The sequence below is a fragment of the Bos indicus x Bos taurus genome, chromosome 7 (genome assembly GCF_003369695.1).
Source record: "Bos indicus x Bos taurus breed Angus x Brahman F1 hybrid chromosome 7, Bos_hybrid_MaternalHap_v2.0, whole genome shotgun sequence".
Taxonomy (NCBI): domain Eukaryota; kingdom Metazoa; phylum Chordata; class Mammalia; order Artiodactyla; family Bovidae; genus Bos; species Bos indicus x Bos taurus.
In genome coordinates this window covers 12514837-12537663 of record NC_040082.1, presented here as the reverse complement: position 1 = coordinate 12537663, position 22827 = coordinate 12514837, and the positions used below count along the sequence as shown (strand labels likewise).

Below are 22827 nucleotides of genomic sequence, written 5' to 3'. Positions count from 1 at the left end.
AATTTTAAAACAAAGATTTTTTTAGAAGAATACTTTTACTTGAGTATCTGAACTAAAATCCATTCAAAATACAAAAAACCTGTCTATATGTTTCTGTAATAAAAACTTTAACAATTCTTTATACAGTACAAGCTACAGTGATCTTACTTATAAGTAAAATATAAATACTCCAGCATATCAAAATCTTCTATTAAAAAAAAAGCCGCATTTTTAATATATGCTTTTCACTGAAGGAACTTCTCATTTGACCAAACAAAAGTGATTTCCTTTTTGTAGATGAAATAAGTCTGGGGTTTGCTTCACAATAATAATTGGGAGGAAAGTATCATGTAGAGGGACAGATGAAACAAAACGGGCAAGAGTTAAAACTGTGCAGTTGGACATAGGACATGGAGATTTTATTACATTCTTCTGTAGGCTTTCATATATATTTGAAACTTATAATAAGGCAGGAAAAAAATATATATAACACTAAAACAAAAATTAACTATTAAGCCAATCAAACATGTGATGAATCTTACTCTGTAACAAGTTTCATGCTGGAAACTAAGACTTTATAAAGACCAATCAAAGACTTGTCCTCAAAGATGAGTTTGTCTAAATTTCTAAATTTGTGGTGAAACAACTTACCATGTTTCTGCTGTTGATGTCACCTAAATAAACCACAGCGTTCATTTGAGAAGCCCATGTCTGAATCTCCCTTTGCCAGGAAGTGAGAGTGGAGAGTGGTACTACTAACAGAAAAGGTCCATATAATTGGTGTTCATGAAACAAATAGTTCAGAAATGAGATCGTCTGTATTGTTTTTCCAAGGCCCATTTCATCAGCAAGTATGCAACTATTACCTCTGCAAAATGAAAAACAAAAATCATGTATGCAATAACGATTCAAATTTACAAGTAACCTTTATACATAATCCATGTAAAAATGTATATGAAGTTAAATCAGATTAATCTGATAGGTATTATTTACAATATGCATTTTTATTAACTATAATAGTATAAGAGAGTTTATGATTTTAGAACATAAAAGCAGCTTAAAAATTAACAGAATTATTTACAGTCAGTTATGGAGATAAGGACACAATCCATCTACAAGTGGTAGAGTCCGGATAAAACTACAGCTACGTTAAAGTTTAAAAAACAAAAAAACTGCACCCTAGTCACCTACACTGCCAAAAACAGAGTAGGCGACACATGAGAGAGGAAGAGAAAAACAGAAGCCAAACTGGCTATTAGAAATAACTGGAAGAGAGACAGTCCAGGACACTGTGAAACAATGTATACATATTCTTATTCCAATTAAAACATTTTTAAATATTGCAACAATCAAAAGGTTCTTTTTCTTCTTAATATAAGAAGTACTATTTATATAGGGCTTCCCTGGTGGCTCAATGCTAAAGAACCCACTTGCCAAGACAGCAGAGACAGGTTTGATCCCTGGGCAGAGAAGATCCCCATGGAGAAGCAAATGGCAACCCATTCCAGTATTCTTGCCTGGGATATCTCATGGACAGAGGAGCCTGGCAGGCTATCTAGTCCATGGGGTCACAAAGAATTAGACATGACTGAGCAACTAAACAACTGTTTATATAATAGGAAATTCAAAGACCTATGTATAAAATACCAGAGGGTCTTATCCTTTATGCTGATGGAAATCTTTTCCAAACCCCATATTTGTAAAAATTTATCCTCTTAAATAAACAATTCAAAATATACATACTTGCACCAAGAGTGAGCAAGCCAATTTAAACCATTCAGTTGATAATCTCTTAATTCTAATCCTTCATGTCCTCCAATATAGGATGGCTGCTTCTTTAGAGCTACAAATCTTGGCCTTTGTTTTAATACCTTTTGTAGAAACAAATATTAACATGAATTATTAAACATAAGAAATCATATTAAAAGATGAAGATCTCAGCTTTTACCATAAATTTTAAAATTTCATCTCCAATCATCACACTCAGAAATTCCATGACAAAATATACATGAGGACTGAAAGAAGTCTGTTTTCTATAACAATGTACAGTGACATATTCTGGTCTCTTTTCGGAATAAAAAATGACAGAGGTAAGTGAGTTTTTGCTGAAATACTTGGATCTCACATGTTTCTCAAGTAAAAGCTATGTTAAATTCATTCATTTTACCACAGTTCCAGCCCTGACCTAGAAATAAAACATAAAACTGGTTTAACTTTCCATCTGATTTCTCATTTCTAAATTACCCTTATGAATTTAATTAAATCTTATAATAAGAAAACAAATTCTAGTAGTACATAGACCCCAAACTATTACTAGTAGTAAATTTTAAGTATTAGGCAAGGCAGTCCTTGATACTTTCTTATGGGGACATCCCTCTTTTCCTTTCCTATCATCAATGATAATATTCACCACCTTTTAAATCAAGCATATACATCTAGTTTCCAAGAAATTTTCCATTTTTGACCTTCCTAACCCAGTCCCCACAACTGCCACCACCAATTTATTATCTTTCTGACACAAGTTTCAGTCACCAAGGCTAGAAAACAGTGCCATATCTAAAATGGCACAGCAATTACAGGAATATCATTTCCTGTAGGACCTACCATCCAAAGAGTTCTTTCCTGTAGCCTGTATGAAATCAGGATCCAACTCTCTGTGTGGGGCTTGTAGTATTTATGATGCATAAATACAGTTTCAATAATTTAAAATGGCAAACAATACTCACTTTGCAGTCTTTAAAAGGAGTGGTTTTTGATTGATTCCTGCTGAAATACTCATCTATGCATGCTTGAAACTTTTTGGAAATAAGAGCGCCATCTTCCCAGCTGCACTCTGAGTATGGAAGACCCTGCCATTTGCAATAATAATCAGGATAGCCAGCAGCTGACTTCTGATTGGAGTGAGCTGTAAGATAAACCAGATATATTTTACACTGAATTTTATCTAAGGAATAATTCTTGGTAAAAACTATACAAGTAAAAATAAGCCATCTGGTTTACACTATTATTATTATAAAAGCAAGCTACTTTATTTGATATGTAGGCAAAACTTTAAGTTTTCAGATGACTTCAAGCATGGAAAGATAAATGTTTAATTAGAATCATTTATTACTAACCAATTATTCGCTCCACTATTTGATACTGCTTATGGAGATCATCTGTAAGTTCTTGCTGACAATTATAATATTCTACATCTTCTGGAGAAGCATTTTTCAACCTGAAAGATTATTAACCCAAGAACAAAGTTAAAAATCTCCCCTAAATCCCATCTGTGCACAAAATCTCCCATCTTGTCACTCAAATGTGAATCAATTTGAATAATGAAGAAACTGAAACAAATTTAAGCATCACTAATTTTTAACTCCAACATAAAACATACCATCTTTTTGTTTCCTGATCTTTTTTCTTATAATTATCTAATTTTTTCATTCCTCTAACATTTTGCTGCTTAAGGGTTTCCTCTGTCTCCCAAGTATTGTGGATATGTGACCATCCTTTCCATTTAATTAAATACTGGATCTCTCCTGGTTCCTTGTTTTTTTCAAATCCTGCATTCGGGTCACCATCTGCTTCAACTGCATAGATGGTTGTAGTAGCACCAGTAGCTGAAAAAAAATAGTACAATACTTCCATGTGATTCTGTTATTGAAGTATTTCAACTCAAAATTTCAAGAATATAAACAGAAAAATATATACTCTTTTAAATAAGTAACAAACAGGGTATGAGTTTATAGGAAACTACATTATACATTCATAAAAGAAACTGAATTCTAGAACAGAAAGATTAAAAATCACCTTTAAAAACTACATATTTGAAATCACTATGTAGAAGAGATAGCTGCACTCCCATGTTCACTGTTATATCACTTATAACACGTAATAAGCGTCCACCAACAGATGACTGGATTACAAAAAACACTGTACATACATATATAACGGAATACTATTTGGCCATAAAAAGGAGGAAATCTGCTATCTATAACAACATGGATGGACCTCAGTAGCATCATGTTAAGTAAAATAAGTCAAGAGAAAGATAAACTGTATGTTCACACATATATGGAAAAGGGAAGGAGGGAGGGGGGAATTCACTGACTGAGAGATCAGATTCAAACTTATCAGAGGTAGGACAAGTATGATGAAGTGGTCAAAATAGATTCTTTACCACTAAGCCACCAGGGAAACCCTAAGCAAGGGGTGTGTGTGTGTGTGTGTGTGTGTGTGTGTTAGTCGCTCAGTCATGTCTGACTGTGCAACCCCATGAACTGTAGCCTGCTAGGGACCTCTGCCAATGGGATTCTCCAGGCAAGGATACTGGAATGGGTTGCCATTCCCTTCTCCAGAAGCAAGGTCTATTTTACAGCAAATAAGTATAAACGTAAAAATTCCACCCTCAGCTTTCAAAGTTGAAAAGTCTTCAGGAAAAAATTCACTCTAGTAAATATTAGTGAAAAACAAAACCAAAAATGAAGGTTTCTTTTCTTTTTCTTTAAATACCTCCTTTTCTTCCAATCCGACAATCCATAAACCGTTCTATTGTTTCAAATTCCTCTTCCTCAGGTTGAGGAACATCCTCTCCACAGACTTCCAGGAGGTCATCAGAATCTGTTTTCATTTCCTCATCTTCCTTATAGCTAACATTGACAGTTGCTTGGCGACGAGAGCTTCTTTTATCATTATCATATTCTTCTTCATCATCATCCTCCTCCTCAGATGAATCAATCTGTCTCTTTTTTTGTCCAATAATCTTTTTTCCATTTTTTGACTTAGATCTAGGGAAAAGTGAAGGAAAGAGGTATTTTACAGAAATACTGACATAAAACAAGATTTGAGAAACTCTAAGAAAAAGAATGAATACCTTCTGTAACCAACATTTTTCAGAATCAAACCAAGAACATACTATACTTACCTATTTTGAGGTTTTCTACTTTTAACTTTATTTTTTGGCTCATAATCTGATTCTGTTTCATCACAACTGCTTTTATCTCTTTCTTCTTCAGATTCTGAATCCGAACCAGACTGAGAGGGTGATCCCGATCCAGACATCTGCCAATCTTCACTGTATATAAAATATACAATATGTTTACTTATACATATATAGCAAATTTTGTCTGACAAAATATAAAAATAATCAAGCTAAATTACATTCCAGCTAATATAAAAAATATCATTTTCACTCATTATAAAAATATTCAAATATCTGTAGAATAAGAAAATGCTGGAAAATATTCTTCATAGATTTCTCTAACTACAGAGTTTTTTGTTAATCATTTAATCATACCTCAAAATGTAACGTAAGTAAGTGGAGTTTAGGTGAAAACACAGTATGCTAATTTAGAGTCACAGTGCTTAATTTTGAAAATTCTGTCTAATTATACTTGCCATTTCAAAACAGATTCTATAATAATTCCTTTCATTCTAATTTTGTGGCGATTGTGATTTTTAAAAACATACCCTTTAAAAAAATTTTAAAATATTATACATTAAGAAACTTAAAATAAGTTATCAAAAAATTGAAGAAAAAATAAAAACATTCCATCTTAACCAACATTCAGTAACTACCTTACCCTTATTACTATTTTTAGTCTATTTAATTTCAAATAACATGGAAAGAAAAAAATGTTGGATTCACTGTTAATATTCTACCATAGTATTAACTTTAAATGAAAGATATACATTAAGTTCTTACATATACACTACATTCTATATTAAAGGCACTGTTTCTACTCCAGTGCTCTGCACAGCTTATACCAATTACAACTATGTCATGTTAAGGGTTGCATAAGCAAGCCACATGCTAAAATCTGGTTTATGATATTAAAAAAAAACCATAATGGGAGAAGCTAATTTTTTATCTTGAGATTGTTTTTCAGAGTTTGCACATGAGACATAGCAATAGGCAGCATATATGAAAAAAAATCTCCATTTTATATTTTTATAGTAAGTACTATAATCACTTTTATATCCAACAAAATCTATCCATCATCTTAAATTACTCATATTTTAAAAATATTCTTTGCTTGCACTCATACTAAATTTAGAAATTACTAATTCAGTGGAAAAGTTGAACAGCTGATAAGACACAGTAGCTGAAAATACACTCAGTAAAACAAAAGACAGATCTAAGGAAATCAGCCAGAATATAGCACAGCAAAAAAAGGATAAAACACATGGTAAAGTAAGACTCATGGTAGACCAGAAGGATGATCCAACAGACATATAATAGGTATGATCCAAGACAGATAAAATATCTGTTAACTGTAGTAACACAAATTGATAGAATGAAAAAGAGAAAATGCCAAGAGATGCAATGACTGAATTTTTAGAAACTAGTAAAACTCATGAATCTTCACATTAAAGATGCATAAAGTAAAGTGCATTAAGTGGGATACTGCTACTGCTGCTAAGTCACTTCAGTCGTGTCCAAGTCTGTGTGACCCCATAGACGGCAGCCCACCAGGCTCCCCCGTCCCTGGGATTCTCCAGGCAAGAACACTAGATAGGTTGCCATTTCCTTCTCCAATGCAGGAAAGTGAAAAGTGAAAGTGAAGTTGCTCAGTCGTATCCGACTCGTAGCGACCCCATGGACTGCAGCCTACCAGGCTCCTCCGTCCGTAGGATTTTCCAGGCAGGAGTACTGGAGTGGGGTGCCATTGCCTTCTCCATTAAGTGGGATAAATAAATAACAAATCCAAAGCTGGATGTACAAGACAAGACAGTGGAACAATGTTTTTGAAGAAATGAGAGAGAAAACAACTCAGACCATCTAAAGTATCAGAACTGAGACCTGAAGTATTTTTTAACACTTCCTGGGTCAAGATCTTTGGGAAATTACAGTGAGTTGCTAAATGAGTTCTAAAAAGGAAGTAAATTTCATGTGCAGACAAATTAAGGATAACTATTAACATCCGAACTATCTGAAATCCAACATCTTTAGTCCCAACATTTCTATATAAGTTTTTCAAGTTATTAAGATCTTCTGATATTGTGACTAAGATCTTTGAAGTTTAAAAAATATACAGGAGAGGTGTTATAGGAGATAAACAAGTGGCACAAAAAAAAAAACCCATGTTGTCACAGAAACATAAAAGAATTAATGGTTTAAATTAACCTAATAGAATGCCATGAACCAAGAAGTTCACTTCTGGCAACAATTGGTCATAAAGGAAGAAATATAAATCATTAGGATTTTCTTGATATAAAAGTAACCAGTTGAACAAAATGGCATACTCTTTATGCTTTTTCCTTTTGACCTCACTGGATGAGTCATCGGAATCTTCACTGCTAGAGGAATCCTGTACAGAAAAATATACAAAGTTAAGGCTGCTAATGATTAGAATTCAACTATAGTAACATTTTTTCTTGTTATACGATTAAACATTCACTTTACTAATAAAACTCTAAAGACTTTTTTCCATGTTACATTTATACCATAAATTAGCATATAAAGTAATTACATTTTTACTGCAAATATGTTAACAGCCAGTGAAATTAAGTAAACATCACAAGGTCAGCATTTTGTATAAAATCTTATAATCTACCATTTCTGGATACTACTACTGTTGCCTAGTAAGACCTCAAAAAATCCTAATTGTTGGTATGTCAAATTCTCATTTAGTATTTTTCTTCCTCAATAGGCAGTTTTTGATATACAGATACCCCCCCAATCTTTGAAAGTTCAATTTATACCACTACACTTTTACAAAAGAACCTACACCAGTAACTGTTTTCACTAACTGAAACAAATATGAAGAGAATTTTCACTTTTACAAAACTCAATTCTGAGCACTCAGCATTTGTTTCGCAGCAAGCTGCTACTGAGGTGGCAAGCACGTGGAGCAGCCCCTTCCAGGGGCTGCTCAGTGCTGCCAGGATTCTGAACTGTGCCTGTGAGCATCTGTGCTTTCCTCACTTTGCCCATGACAGTTACCAAGATGTGGCCTAAGGAAGCAGCCTCCTTGCTTTTTCATACCACTTAGCTCAGGAAAAAGGACATTCCATTTTCGGATAGGTGGGGAAACCTACAGTTCTTCCTGAATGTTTTTGTGCAAACACACACACATGCAAGCTCATGTGTACACAGGAACTACACTGTTTATAATACAAGTATGTCTACACTTCAAGGCTACTGATGCACATTTAAATGTAGTTATTTTCCTATCCTTCTAATATCCTTACTGTTTCTAATAATTTCATAAACAGCCCCCAGTTAAATAATTAGGCATCAAGACTACTTTTCAGATAATAGCTTTCACAATGAATAGTCACCTCCTCTGATCCACTATTAGATGAAGCTTGATGTTGCTGCTGCTGCTGCTGCTGCTTCTTAAGCATTGCAGATCTCTGAACGGCCAAAATACTAGGGCTAGATTTCCAGAACTGTAATAGAGATATACACAAGTGAAGAACAAAGTTTTGAGAAAAGTGGAAAAAGGATAATCTATTGAAAACCAATATCAACATTTTCACTGCCTCCAAATAATAAATAATAGTAAGACTATTTTCCTTACTCACATATGTGTAAAACAATATTGCTGCAATATAATTAAAATAAATGCTGAGCTTTAGATGTATATAAATAATTTATGGTGTGTTGAGGTTCACAGACAGACAGCCTTAATCAATGTATTCTTTGGTGTTAGGACTATTGTCAAAAACAACAGGATAATATATGCTACCAGTGCTATTCAAAGTGTGGCTACCAATCCTTTAAACTGGTGTGAGGTGAAGATGAGGAGCTAGAGTCAGAATGCAAATTAACTAAGCACAGTTTTAGTTCGACTGACTTTTTTGTTTCTGGTAGCAAAACTTCCTACATGAAGGAAACTATTTGTATATTCTGGCCCAAGCATCTTATCATGACTGGTACTCTAAGTAACACTCTGTATACCATTCTGATGTATAGACAAGTTTTACTAAATCTTACAATTGCTTTTTTAAAACAGAATGGCCCTTGGCATATTCTACCACGTATCTTCAAGGCAGCAGAATTCTATTAAATACTCCTATTGGCAATACATTATATCCTCTGAAGATCTTGAAAGTAGAGATAACACTGTAAAATTAACAAAAAGACCTCAAAAGCCTTACATTTTTATCCATGAGACACTGAGTATTTATTTAACAATTTGTGCTTCAAAAAGAGAAAGTTTCATGTATGTTCATTTTATACTTGTCTTATACATCAATAATTATAGACTGCTTCTCTTTCAAGCCAATTAGTCCACAGATGACACCAAGTTCGAGAACAATTTAAAGTGCATTTTAATACTTAAAATCAACTTTTTCTAAAAGCTAGATCAAGAATGCTCTAAACCAATGCTATACATTTTCCCAAAGTAATACAGGAAATCTACCTGTCATTGGATACGTTATTCATTACCTCAGCTCCATCAACTTTCGGTGGTTTTGCTTGAACTTTATTGTCTCGGGAATTGTCTGACTCAGACTCTGACTGACTGCCCGATTCGGATCCAGAGTCTGAGTCGCTGCTACCTGACTGGCTACTGCTTCCATCACTACTGCTTCCAGAACTCGAACCAGATCCAGAGCCGGAAGCTGACCCAGAATCATCATCCGACTGGCTACAATTTAAAAATAAATAGATTTCAAACAAAATTAATTCAAATTTTAGCTTTTCTTAACTCAGCAAAAAGCTCCACATCATTAAGCCTTGTTTGTTTAGTATGTCAACCATGTATAGCCAAACAAATAGAAAAAGGAATTAATGTTAATCTACAGCAATAACTGACTTGATAAATTTAGTAGCCTGGGCTAAAAGATAATTATATCACAATCTTCCTCCAAGGGTAATGAACAAAACCTACCAGGCAGAGAATCCTGGGCTAGAAACTTAGAATAACAAAATGTTTAAGACACAGTCCCTATTCTTAAAAGGTCATTTGATACAGTGAACATAAAGAAGAAATTGTGTGAAGAAAAAATGTGATAAAAATTCTCATTTAGTAAAAGGTAGAAAACGAATTAAATTGAGTTTCAACTTGTTTGCAAGTCCACATCTATGTTCTATCATCTCAGAGGAATGTAACTTATTATAACTAAGCTATGATAAAGTACAATTTACTAAAAAATAAGATTACTAATTTCTTTTCTGAGAAAATTATTCAATTTTTTATGGTTCCATAGTAATACGTCTGAAATAGTAAATTCTCACAATCTTTCCTAGCCTCTGTACACATACACATACACTTTCCAGCACTTATTTCCTGTCCAAAGTAGTCTAGAAATGGTCTATACCTAATTGATTGTGTCAATCAATATTATCCGAAAGGCCATTTGTTAACTGGTGTTTCCATTTGGATTGCTGAAAACCAGGGCATTAAATTTTTTAAATATGTGGCAGACTCAGCTTTTGATGTAATTTTAACCGACTTTATGAGAAACAATAAGGTAATGTCACACACACGGAGCAAAACTCAAGCTTCTTATTCTCTTGCTGTAGTTCTCAAAAACATCACTAGATGGAGGTATTACTCTACAAAAACTACAAGATCGAACAGTAACCCTTCCTAAAAGTAATTTTTGAGAGCAAGGCATTAATAGTTTCTACCTGGAAACACAGATATATGTTTTCAAGAAGACATCTGATTCTAAAAGTTTTGCTTACAATGTGAACAAACATACACCTACTTTTAAAATTTGGGAATCTAGTGGAATAAGTTTTTCTTCATAGAAAGAGTAAACAAAAAGTTCCATCTTAAAGGCTATATCAAAACCATTTCTGCCAGTTTCTACCCTCCAGACACATGGTTCAATAGCATAGTGCCTTTTAATTAAAAAACAAAAGTGACCATTCTGCATTCTATTTCGGCCCTTGAAATTTCAGTAAGAATATCAGAGAAGATATTTTTCCCAACACACAATTTCATTTTTCCCTTAACCCACTAGGCAAGCAACACTTTTCATTTATTACTTTAGCAAAAACTATCATTTGTTAGGCACTGGCAAGACTGAGATGAGACAAAAAGTCCTTACCATTATAAGAACATCTAACCTAGTATGGAAAGACAGTCATGTCAACCAATAAATACCTCTCTGGGCTATATTTAAAATAATTCAACCAGGAGGTATGAAGAACACAAACAAGTCAGGCACAGTAACTGGAGAACATTTAGAAGAAAGTGAAGATGAACTAATCCTTTAGAAAGAAGAATTAAGTAGAAGGGGTATCATTTTAATTGCTTATAAGCTTCTTGAAGGTACTGTTTTTTTTCCCCAGAGTATCTTACACTGGTGGACGCTCAGTAAATACCTGAAAAGTAAATGGATGGATAATTGAATCTGGGAGCTATCATGGGCCTATATTCTTAACTGTATCTTGAGAAAATAGCTAGTCAAAATTCCTTCTTAATGTATCAAGATTCCTTGTTAATGTATCAATATTCTTAAGTGAATGCAGGAAATCTTCCTTTCATAATCTTTAGGTGAAAGTAGTTCTGCCTGATGAAAAAAGCAAACAGCCTGAGCCTACACCACTCTAAAGGCAAATAGGCTTATTATCAGAATGTCTTCACCTTAGATATTAAAAGCATGAAGTATTTATTTCACTTAAATTGTTCATAGCAGGACTAAGAATACACATAGAATAAGTAAGGAATACCTTATATACTGCCATAGAATGAGATAGAGTTATGTGAAAAAAAAAAGGCAAGCTACTTTGTGTATGAAGGGAGAAATGTTTACACATATTTGCTTATGCTTTTTTCAAAAGCAATAATGGTGTATAAAACAATTAAGTTAAAAATGGTTACCTACAAAGAGAGGGGAAAGAAGAAAGCAGAAGGAACAAGGATTGAAATGAGTTGTCAATTTCTGAACCATGCAAATGTTTTACACAATTTATTTTAAAAGGAAATTCTAACACTTGAGAGATAAATATATATATAGGTTTGGGGGATTGGAGAACAGTGGGACATAAAATTCTGAGGAAAAACAGGTAAAAAGCCTCTCCGTAATGAAGTAGTTCTATTTCAACCCACTGTTGCATATGCTCTTTCCAAAATAAAAATCAAACCTGCCCTAAATGGGTAAGTCTTCAGTGGCTCTGTAACAAAAGTAAAACATCTATGAGGTGCAGGAATCTGTCTCTGCCAACCTATCTCCAGCCAGTTTCCCGTCTAAACCCTTAGTTTTAGTGATGGCATACTACTTGTAATTCTCAGAAAGTGAGTTTCTCTTTCCACTTTCTGCTTTTGCACAATTACTTCCTTTTTAAAGATTTTTTCACTATATAATTTCTACCTGAACCTCACTTCATGGATACTTCTCTGACAAATCTCTCCTGACTCCAAAGTCAAATCAACCCAACATTAAAGCTTCCATAGAAGGCTTCCCTAGTAGCTCAGATGGTAAAGCGTCTGCCTGCAATGCTAGAGACCAGGGTTTGATCCCTGGGTCAGGAAGATGCCTTGGAGAAGGAAATGGCAACCCCCTCCAGTATTCTTGGCCTGGAGAATCCCATGGACAGAAGAGCCTGGTGGGCTACAGTCCATGGGGTCACGAAGTCGGACATGACTGAGCAACCACCGCGCGCGCACGCACACACGCACGCACGCACGCACACACACACACACACACACACACAACATGAAAGCAGGAAATCTTACCTCAGTATTCCCACAATATCCTGTACCTATTACTATCTTAGCTATAGGCACATAATGTAATATTCACTGTAGTTTCTGTTTTATTTTTTGGTATTCTACCATTTGTTCCTAGAGTGCTGGAATTTTTACTTGTTCTTTGTATGCTGAACACTAAATGAAGGGCTCAACATATGTTTGGTGAGTGGATGGATATATACATAAGCAAACAAATCAAAGATGCTTACGGATATAATATCTTATATAAAATTCACAAATAGATTTGGACTATAAAAATATTTCTCAGGTCTAATTAACATTTTATTTATTTAGGTAGTAACCAATACCACTGATTTTTTAATATAGTATCTGTATACCACTTACAAGTTATCCTTATGAATTATATTAAATCTCAATAGCCCAATAGTATAAGGCAGAAGATTATTAAAAATACTTAATTCTTTCCCTTATCGTTTTCAATTTACAAAAGAAAACTCATCATATGGGTACTTAGATAAAAGAGTTTTCTTAGGGTAAATTAAGTAAAAAAAAATACATTTAAAAGAGAAAACAGCAATTCAAATTAAAGTTTCTTTTCAAGATTGTTTTTATGCTCAATTTCAAATATAAACAAGAGCAATCAAATAACCATTTATCTATCAACCAGCTTCACAATTATCAACTCATAACAATTTTGTTTCAAATAATCCAGCTTTCCACAAACACATAATCTCAAACATATTGAAATTTCATCCATAAATAGTTTAGTACTTATATGTAAAAACAAACAATAAAAACTCCACTATTTTTAAACATCCACAAAACTAGTACCATATTTTTTTAAAAATCACATTTTTGTAATGTTAAATATGAAATTATTTTTTTCCCCTGCAATTTATTTTGTGGAATAAATTAGGCAGTTTTTCCTACAGACGCTTCCTGCTTTCCAGATTTTACTAACTGCACTTCTGTGGTATTATGTGACGTATTTTTCTGTCCCTTGTGTTTCTTATAAATTGTCAGACCTAGAGGCTCAGACTTAATTCAGTTTTCCTTGGCAAGAACATGTTTGAAAAGTTGCTGTGGACCTCTAGTAGAAAAAAACAATGTTTGGTTGTCTCTTTTTGTGTGAGGTTGTTTGATGTGTGTGCTCATGTTATTTTCAGCCTTATTCCTCCATTACATAGTTCTTCATAAGCCCTACACAAGCTCATTCACTATTTATTTAAAGGCAGTAAAATGGTGATATTGTCATTCTTTACTTACCCATTGTATCATTTCTCCACTAATAGGTGGAATACTTATTAATATAATGAGAAATTTTCCCTCATTATATTTGTTAACTTTGAGGTACAGTTCATACAGGAAAGGCATTTTCATTTATTTTCCTTCTTTTCCAGCTTTCAAAATGAGCTAAATTGCTAGCATCCTTTCAAGGTAAGAAGACCAGTAATGTTCTAAATCTCACTATGAACTCATGGATTGAAATTATTTGATGAGTTTTAACAATCCATTATCATCATTAATACCCAAACTGTCCCCTCTTTAGCAAAGAGGAAACCCTTTATTACTTCCTGAATCCTTTTCACAAGACCTCAAGTTGTCTCTGACAGCTTCCTCACTTTCTGGTCTGACAAGATGAACCAGGCTCATCTTGTGTATTTCTTGCGTCAAATTGTAACTCAGGCATTTCATCAAAAAGCCTTGCTTCTGTTTATGTTAGAAATTAAACTGCAACCTGAATGGGTTGGTTATAGCTTTTAAGTTTTTTTTAATAAGATGAGTTAGGATATGTGTATTTTTAGATACAATGTATTAAGGATTAATACCAATATTTTCAATTTAAATTTGTAGGTCTTTTACTTCTTTGATTTTTCTATTTATACCATCACTTGGGTTCAGTTTCTTTGTTCCAAATGACACTAGTAAAATCATTTATTTGCTTTATCTTAGAATACACATAACAGTTGCAAAACAGTAATATCATTATTATATGATTACTAAAAGTTAATATTTCTTCACAATTCTTCTTGGCCTTCAGGAATACTCACCCTTACTATTAAACTATTGCTTTGAAGCCAACTAAAATTGTTTATTTCCGTATGGTCACTAATTTTGTTTAATTAGGGTCATTTGCTTTTACTTCATTTTTAGGAACTGCTTTTATTCACTTTGATTTAACATTGCTTTATTTATTTACTTACATTCAATTTGAAAGGTACAAAAGTTAAAATCCAAAATCTAGCTTTTATCTTTTATCTTCTCTACATCATGACCTTCCTCCCACTACAGTAATTATTTTTTAAGTTTCATTTATTTTTCCTTTATCGATAAAAGCAAATTATAAATAAGAGCATTTTTATATTCCCCTTTCATAAATGATTATTAACTTATTTATAATCTTAAATAATCGATGCCACATTGTATATACATTGTATCCTGGAGATCACTGCACAACAGTGTACAGTAGATATACTCCCTTCTCCTTTATGCAACTGCATATTCTCCATTTTGTAGAAACAACATAGTTTCAACCTGTCCCTCAAAGATGAACCAATCTTTGATACCACAATGATATAAAAAAAACCCTATGTATCATTTTGCATTTATGACAGTGTACCGTATTTGCTATTTATCAACCAATGTAAATATACCACCTTTGAAGTTTTAAACTTATTATCAGCTAGCACCCAGATTTTGATTCCAAAATACAAATCCACTCTTTAGTAAACTAGGTGTCCTTTAGGAAATGGCAGATTCTAAGGCTGGGACAGGGAAGGTACCAGATGAAACTAAATAAGCTTGCTGTGCCAAAAAGCAAAATACTAAATACAAACAGAACAAAAAAACACGATATAGGAGCCAATCTGAAGGGCTTCCACTGGCTAAATCTGATTTGGGCATCAAAACAAATAGTAAAAGATAATTACCTAGTAAATAAAACAGGAATCCTCAAGTCCGTGCTGACGACAGGTAGACAGGGAGAAAGACAGATGGCAGGGGAGGGCTGATAGAATTCTGAATGCCAGCTGGTAATGTGGACAGTGTGGTAGTGCTGGAAAGCTACCATGTTGCAATCATCATAGAAAACAGTGATTTGGGCAAAAACCACCAAAGATGCTAAATGTGGGGGGAGGCGGGGAGGAGGCTTTGATGAGATATTTACAGTCTCAAAGTATCTTCTTACAAATTGCTTATTAGCTATATTAATGGATAAATTAGAAACTACAGTGGGGGAAAAAAAAAGATACTACCCTGTCCTGGTGATCAAAACTAGTTTTATCAATAGGGACAGACATACATTATGAGCCTCCAGATTTGATACCTTGTGAAAGATGTATTGTCACTCACACAGTCCTTCAGCCAGGGAATCCAAGTGTAGGAGAGGCCCAGGGTAGGGGACCCAAGTGTAGGGAATGTATAACTTGGATCAAATCATAAGTAAACAAGTAAAATCTAAATTGTGAAATATATTCTATAAAATAACTAGCCTATATGTAGCCTTCAAAATGCTTATGTCAAGAAAGACAAAGAAGAACTGCTTCAGATTAAAGGAGATTAAAGAGACGTAACAACCAAATCCAATTTTAGACAGAACCCTGTACTGAAAGATGACTGGGATGACAAAACTGGAATACAGATTAAACATTAGAGTATATCACCATAAATTTTCCTGGATTTAACTACTATACAGGGTTTATATAAGGGAATTCCTGGGCTTTTATACACACACACACACACACACACACACACACACACACATATACTGAAGTATTAATGCATAAATGGATATAATGTTTGCAACCTACTCTTAAACTCTTCAGGAAAAATATGTATTACATATATATAAACATGTATGAAGGGTGAGGATAAAAGGGAACAGTGGAAAAGCTAACAATCAGTGCATGCAGAGAGTACACACATGAAGTTCTTGTACCTATTCTTTCATCATTTCCATAATTTGAAATTAATTCAAAATTAAAATGTTAATAAAAAAAAATTTCTCCAACACCACAAGTTTTGGTCACTAATATTTAATATTGTGAAATCTCATATTTAAATAATAAAAGCTACAAAGGTGAGGAAGTTTTAAAGCTGCAGAAGCCAAATGCATATGAAATAGGCAAGTAAGTAAACATTCAGTAGCATGGAAAATAAAAGTATCAAAAATTCAGTCAATAAAATGGCTAAGCTGTACAGGTAGAAATATAAAAACTACCTAAAGCTTTTCCTTAAGAGATATGAAAAGGTAAAAATACCAAGAAGGGGAGATTAAAAACCAACTGCCTCCAACAGCTGCCTCAGAAACTGCTGATCGCCTAACTCAGCATGTCTTCTTTTCCTTAGTAACAGAAATCTCAAGGTTAAGGTCCACCCAGTATAAAAAGTGTATAGCACAAGCTCCTTGCAGCAAAGTATGGCTATTAGCTAAAAGTTTCAACAAATGAGATATACACAGAAATGTTGGGCTGTACTTCCCAGAAGGCTACTCAAGCAGGCTGACTCAGCTAGGAGATGCTCCCTTTCCTTGGCCCTTGTTTGCCTCCAACATTTCCAGCTGTCTGACAGGAGGGAAAGTGCTCAAAATTCACATCTGCACAGATTCTTTTAGTATAAAAGCCAACATTTTTTCCCAATGTTCCCAAGGTTATGGTACATCAGTGTTTTTAATGACTTGAGTGACCACAAAAAATTAGTACTCTGTTCAGTAAGACATTAAATCCATTTTTAAATTGTTTTTTCAAGTTAAATTTTTAGGAGCTTTAGCGCACTATCATCTACAGTGTACTTCCTCATGAGTTCCACATAACTAAAATGTTATGATTCTGTATCTATGGATTAGCTTTGAGAAATGCTTTTCAAACAAACAAACATCAAAATGAATATCCCTCTCTGACTTTACAATTATGCATGCTTTGGTCCCATCTCAGAGGCTTTGGTCACACCTCAAGGGGTTTTAATGGCTCACCTTTGTTCTTGGGATAAAATGATTAAAATCTGACCTCTGCCTACCTTTCCAATTTATCTTAAACATCTCTCTGGTGGCTCAGAGGTTAAAGCGTCTGCCTGGAATGCGGGAGACCTGGGTTCAATCCCTGGGTCAGGAAGATCCCCTGGAGAAGGAAATGGCAACCCACTCCAGTACTCTTGCCTGGAGAATCCCGTGAAGGGAGGAGCCTGGTAGGCTACAGTCCATGGGGTCGCAAAGAGTCGGACATGACTGAGCAACTTCACTTCATTTCACTTCATTCTGCACCCTAGGCTCACTAATTTCCTTCAGTCTTTGAATCTGCCACACCTTCTCACCTCATGCTGCTGCTGCTGCTGCTAAGTCGCTTCAGTCGTGTCCAACCCTGTGCGACCCCATAGACGGCAGCCCACCAGGCTCCCCCGTCCTTGGGATTCTCCAGGTAAGAACACTGGAGTGGGTTGCCATTTCCTTCTCACCTCATAGGCCTGGGAAACTTGTTAATCCCCGTCCCACCTTCGTCCCTAGTTCAAGACCTCTCCCCCAGGACTGCATTAGACACCCAGCATGGTATCTGGCAGAGTGCACGCTGAACATAAGCTAGTATGTGCACTGCAGTTTATACTAACAACTGTATCCCTACCTTCTGGCACTCTACCTGACATGTACTCGGAAAATGTATTTGTGAATTAATAAATGGTTAATACCACCTTCTCATTACTTCTTCAAAAATAGCATAAGTCTTCCATAGAAACTTTCTTGTTCTTACTTCTGATTTCTCTGTCTTTACTTTTCTCTTTTGGGTTTTTTCTTCCTCCAAGTCATCTAATTAGAAGTGTTTGGGGGAAAATAATTTTAAGAAGCAGCTTTCTTTTGAAGAATCAGATGATCTGAAAACACTAGGTCCACTTCCCACATGGTCACAATTGTTTATATCTAAGTAGCACTGGTTCCTTTTGATGAAGGATTTGACCTCCAATTCAGCCAGTTGCCTCCCCTAAACAAATGTCTTATACCTGGAGAGCTTCATACATTTATGTTATCTGTTGGCCCTTTGGCTGTTTCTCATTTATGTTCCAATTAAGACAAAAATTTTAATACCTTTTTATAGCTTTCAAAATATTTTGGTACTGAAATCCATTTTATCCTCACAACAAGAACAAAATGTCCTTGAAGGCACACAGTTTTTATAGACCATTTTTAGAGGAGACAACCCTTCTAAGGACCCAGCAATAAGTAGACTTAATTCTGTAGTCAAATACTAAGTTCTGATCCCAACCCCAGCATCCTGTCTGGACAGTCTGTATCCTTCCAAATGTCCTGTGTTGTGACATTTGCTCAGAATTTACTGCTCTGAGTCCCCTTCTGTGCCTGGCACATCAAAGCTTTCTCTAAAGTTCAGCAGCACATATACTCTTCCCCCCTTTGCCCTGTATTATTTAGCATTTTCATGTGTCTGTGGGTAGAAGTGCTTTGGAGTGCAAGCCATGTTAGCTCAGCCCCACCTGTGCAGAATACCAATACCTCCTTTTCTTTATATTCAACTTTATACTCTAATCAATCCTGGGAACTAAAGAAAACACTAACACCTATACTGGGTACTTAAGAATGATGTATTCTCAAGTGAATAAACAAAGAGTCTTTTGTGTTACAAAGAAAAATAAGCTTTTTTATCACAGATATTGGAAACTAGTCTGTAATGGAACATAAAGGAAGAATGAATAAAATAATGACCTTCTAAGAAAGGGGTAACGGTAGATAGCTGCTTTCCTATCACCAACAGAAGAAATAGCCCGGCTAAATCCTGGAAAAGATAGAAAAATCAAAAGTAAAGCTGGAATTTCCCTGGTTGGTCCAGTGGTTAAGACTCAATGCCGTCAATGCAGGGGGCACGGGATCAACCCCTGGTCAGGGAACGAAGACCTCACGTGCTGTAGAACGACTAAGCCCACACCCCGCTATCACTGGGCCTGCATGCTCCGGAGCCCACGCACCACAGTAAGAGGCCCCGTACCACAAGGAAAGATCAAACAAATAAATGTTCATAACAAACAAAAACAGTAGCACTAATGAAGAAGAAAAAAGACTATTTAAACATCCTATGTAAGTTAGACTACCTGTATCAAAGTCTTAGGATCAACGATTTCAGTTTAAGAACGCATCCATTTATGTACGTCTTTCTTTCCTAATAAACATTTGCTTTCTAATACATATCCCATTCCCCCCCTTTTTTTAAACTGGTAGAATTTAGATAAATTAGACTCTGGGGAGGAGGGGAAGAAAAGTTACAGGATACATCAACAGAAGGTAATGGATTTTAGACAGATTATTATAATAGAGGATTGTGTGCCTGACATTTACAGTAATAATTTACATATTAAATTACAATAAATAGAACTGTATTTACAATTAAAAAACTGTATTTACTACTCTAAAGAACAAGTATCCTGCACTAAATTCTCACTTTATGCCTTTCTGCCACCCACCTTAACTACTGCTTTAACATCAAAAACATTCAAAAGGACATCTTTCAGAGAGTTTTTGAAAGAATTTTTTGACAGACATTTGTGAGGAAATTCGAAACTTGACAGTATTCTGAAATTCGACTTTTCTTCTTCTAGCCTCCTAGCCTTTTTGTCTCATTATATTTATATATGTACACCTGTATTTTTCTGCTGGGAAAAACTGAGGGCAAGAGGAGAAGGGGGCGATAGAGGGTGAGATGGTTGGATGGCATCACTGACTCAATGGACATGAGTTTGAGCAAACTCAGGGAGATAGCGAAGGACAGGGAGGCCTGGCGTGCCGCAGTTCATGGGGTAGCAAAGAATCGGACACGACTTAGCAACTGAACAACAACACCCATTAGATAAGCCTTAGGTTTCTACCACACAGAAATAATAAACATACTTAAGGATTACTGTGAAGATCTTTAAAAAATGTAAAGCACAATATCTGACCTATACTAGGAGCTCAATGCTGCTGCTGCTGCTAAGTCACTTCAGTCGTGTCCGACTCTGTGTTACCCCATAGACAGCAGCCCACCAGGCTCCCCCATCCCTGGGATTCTCCAGGCAAGAACACTGGAGTGGGTTGCCATTTCCTTCTCCAATGCATGAAAGTGAAAAGTGAAAGGGAAGTCACCCAGTCATGTCTGACTCTTAGTGATCCCATGGACTGCAGCCTACTAGGCTTCTCCATCCATGGGATTTTTCAGGCGAGAGTACTGGAGTGTGCTGCCATTGCCTTCTCCAGGAGCTCAATATTAATATCTATTTTAGAATTTAAAAAATGATATTTTTTTTTGGAGTTCAAGATCAGAATCATTACTTCAAAATTTGTTTCAGGTGTTATCTGGACTGTCATAATTATAAGTATAAATTCATAAACTATCTATGAATGAAGCCTGTAGAAATACTAACATTTTCAAACAAATTGATTTTTAAAATACAAAAAAGGGTGGGGGGGTGGGGGGAGACATGGTCATTACTAACTGGTACTATGTACCAAACACTGGATTCTTGTCTCATCCTTTCCTTTTCAAATAACAAAGCTGAGGTTCAAAGCAGGCTAAGTGAAGAAACAAATACTAATATTATGAAGAATTGAAAGAAAATTCAGAAAAATGAAAGCCACTAAATTCTTCGGATGATACAAACTGTTTTAAAATAAAAATCCTTTGTGTGCCATATGTATGCTGTCTGCTTGCCCCCCTCACTTACCTAGCATCCACTGGCTTGCCCTTTGGTATTACATAACTGGCACTCCAGTGTAAAACGGCACACGTCCACCCAGCTAAAGATTTCCCAGTATGTCTTTCAGCTAGGTGTGGCCATGTGAACAGGTTTTGGCCAAGGGATTACAGCTAGAAGTGATGTGAAATTTTTACACCTTAGCCTTAAGCATTAACTGGTTTGCCTTATACCCGCCCCACTCCCATCCACCTTCTTGCTGGCAATCACTGGGGCAAGATAAGCTGTATGTTACACATTAACAAAGCTGTCCCACTAGCCAGAGCACCTGAGTAATGTCAAGGGGTAGAGCTTAGTCACTTGATAATAGTTTAATTATTGAAAAAAAAAAGTAACATTTTTGAGACCCTGGGCTCTGAAGACTCTAGTATATATCACTTTAATTGGTTCTCTGATTTGCTACAATGATGTTTTTGCAAAAAACTTTTTTGAAATAAGACCTGTACACAGATAATTTGAATTCATTTGTTCATCTCTTCAACTAACATGTATTGAGCAAGAGTTTCTAGTAAGGACAAAATGCCATGGGAAAAGTAAAACTTGAGAAATCAGAGATATAAGGACAAAGTTGGGGAGGCAGGGAGGGCAAGATACAAGGATGTACTGGTTCCTGATGGAGGAACTGGAGGTAGGGCAAATGAGACTAGGGGTAAGGCTTCAGGGAGGGAGCAACTTCAGAGCTGGCTACTGGTGTATTCTCACACTTGCCCTTTAGAAAACACTTTCTCTCTGAAGCAACCGATAAAATTTCTCACTCTTTAAGATTACTCAAAAATATCCTATCCTTCATGTAACCCTCTCCAATATCTCCAGGGATAGGTCATTGCTCCAGCCCATGTGTTCACAATATTTTGCTCATATGTTACTAATAATTCCTTCACAATATCACAATTATGCTTATACATGTATCTCTCTTCTAACTACATCCTGGAATTCATTAAGTTGGGGCCTGTAGTTATTTTTATAGACCATTATCCACTTCAACAGGCCTAGAGAAACAATATGGAAATTAGCAGATATTGAGTACTTAAAAAATTCTTTTTTTTTAAAATTAGAAGTCAAAGGCTTTCAAACTTTTGGGGGCATGACTTACATAATACATTTTATATACTGATGCAGTGCACACATGCAACATAACAAAAGTTTGATGAAATAATATTCTACAAAAGAACACTATTAGCTTACATTATTCTTTCATTTAAAAATCCAATTATGATACTCTAATGTGTGTTTCAACTCACTATTTACAATATATTAGCCTAGAATAAGTCACTTAAAAATGAGAAGGGTTCACCTAGATGCTAACTAAGATCAGACCACCTTTAAGTTCTATAAAATTACATTGTATTAAAATGTGATCCTCCAAATCCTTTACGACAGGCCATAAAATAATTATCAAAATTTGAGAAAATCTGTGAAGCATTCATCCCCATGGGTCTGAAAACCAGTTAACGCCTTTGTTAGGGACTAAAGGACAAACACAACAGCTCCTTTTAGCATTCTACATTACCAACCCCCAAAAAAT

The 22827-nt window shown here is 35.1% G+C and overlaps 1 protein-coding gene across 4 annotated transcripts in view; it reads right to left on the bottom strand.

Annotated features, from left to right (window-relative positions):
• CHD1 (chromodomain helicase DNA binding protein 1) overlaps positions 1-22827 on the bottom strand; it is a 74678-nt gene that overhangs the window by 38710 nt on the left and 13141 nt on the right. For all 4 annotated transcript variants that reach the window (XM_027545535.1, XM_027545532.1, XM_027545536.1 and 1 more), the window contains exons 3-12: positions 9362-9563; positions 8248-8358; positions 7210-7274; positions 4889-5038; positions 4477-4751; positions 3359-3584; positions 3096-3196; positions 2706-2884; positions 1723-1850; positions 631-847 (exon numbers count right to left, since the gene is read on the bottom strand). In XM_027545535.1, coding sequence (XP_027401336.1) covers positions 631-847; positions 1723-1850; positions 2706-2884; positions 3096-3196; positions 3359-3584; positions 4477-4751; positions 4889-5038; positions 7210-7274; positions 8248-8358; positions 9362-9563 — 1654 coding nt within the window. The remainder of the gene's footprint in view (positions 1-630; positions 848-1722; positions 1851-2705; positions 2885-3095; positions 3197-3358; positions 3585-4476; positions 4752-4888; positions 5039-7209; positions 7275-8247; positions 8359-9361; positions 9564-22827) is intronic.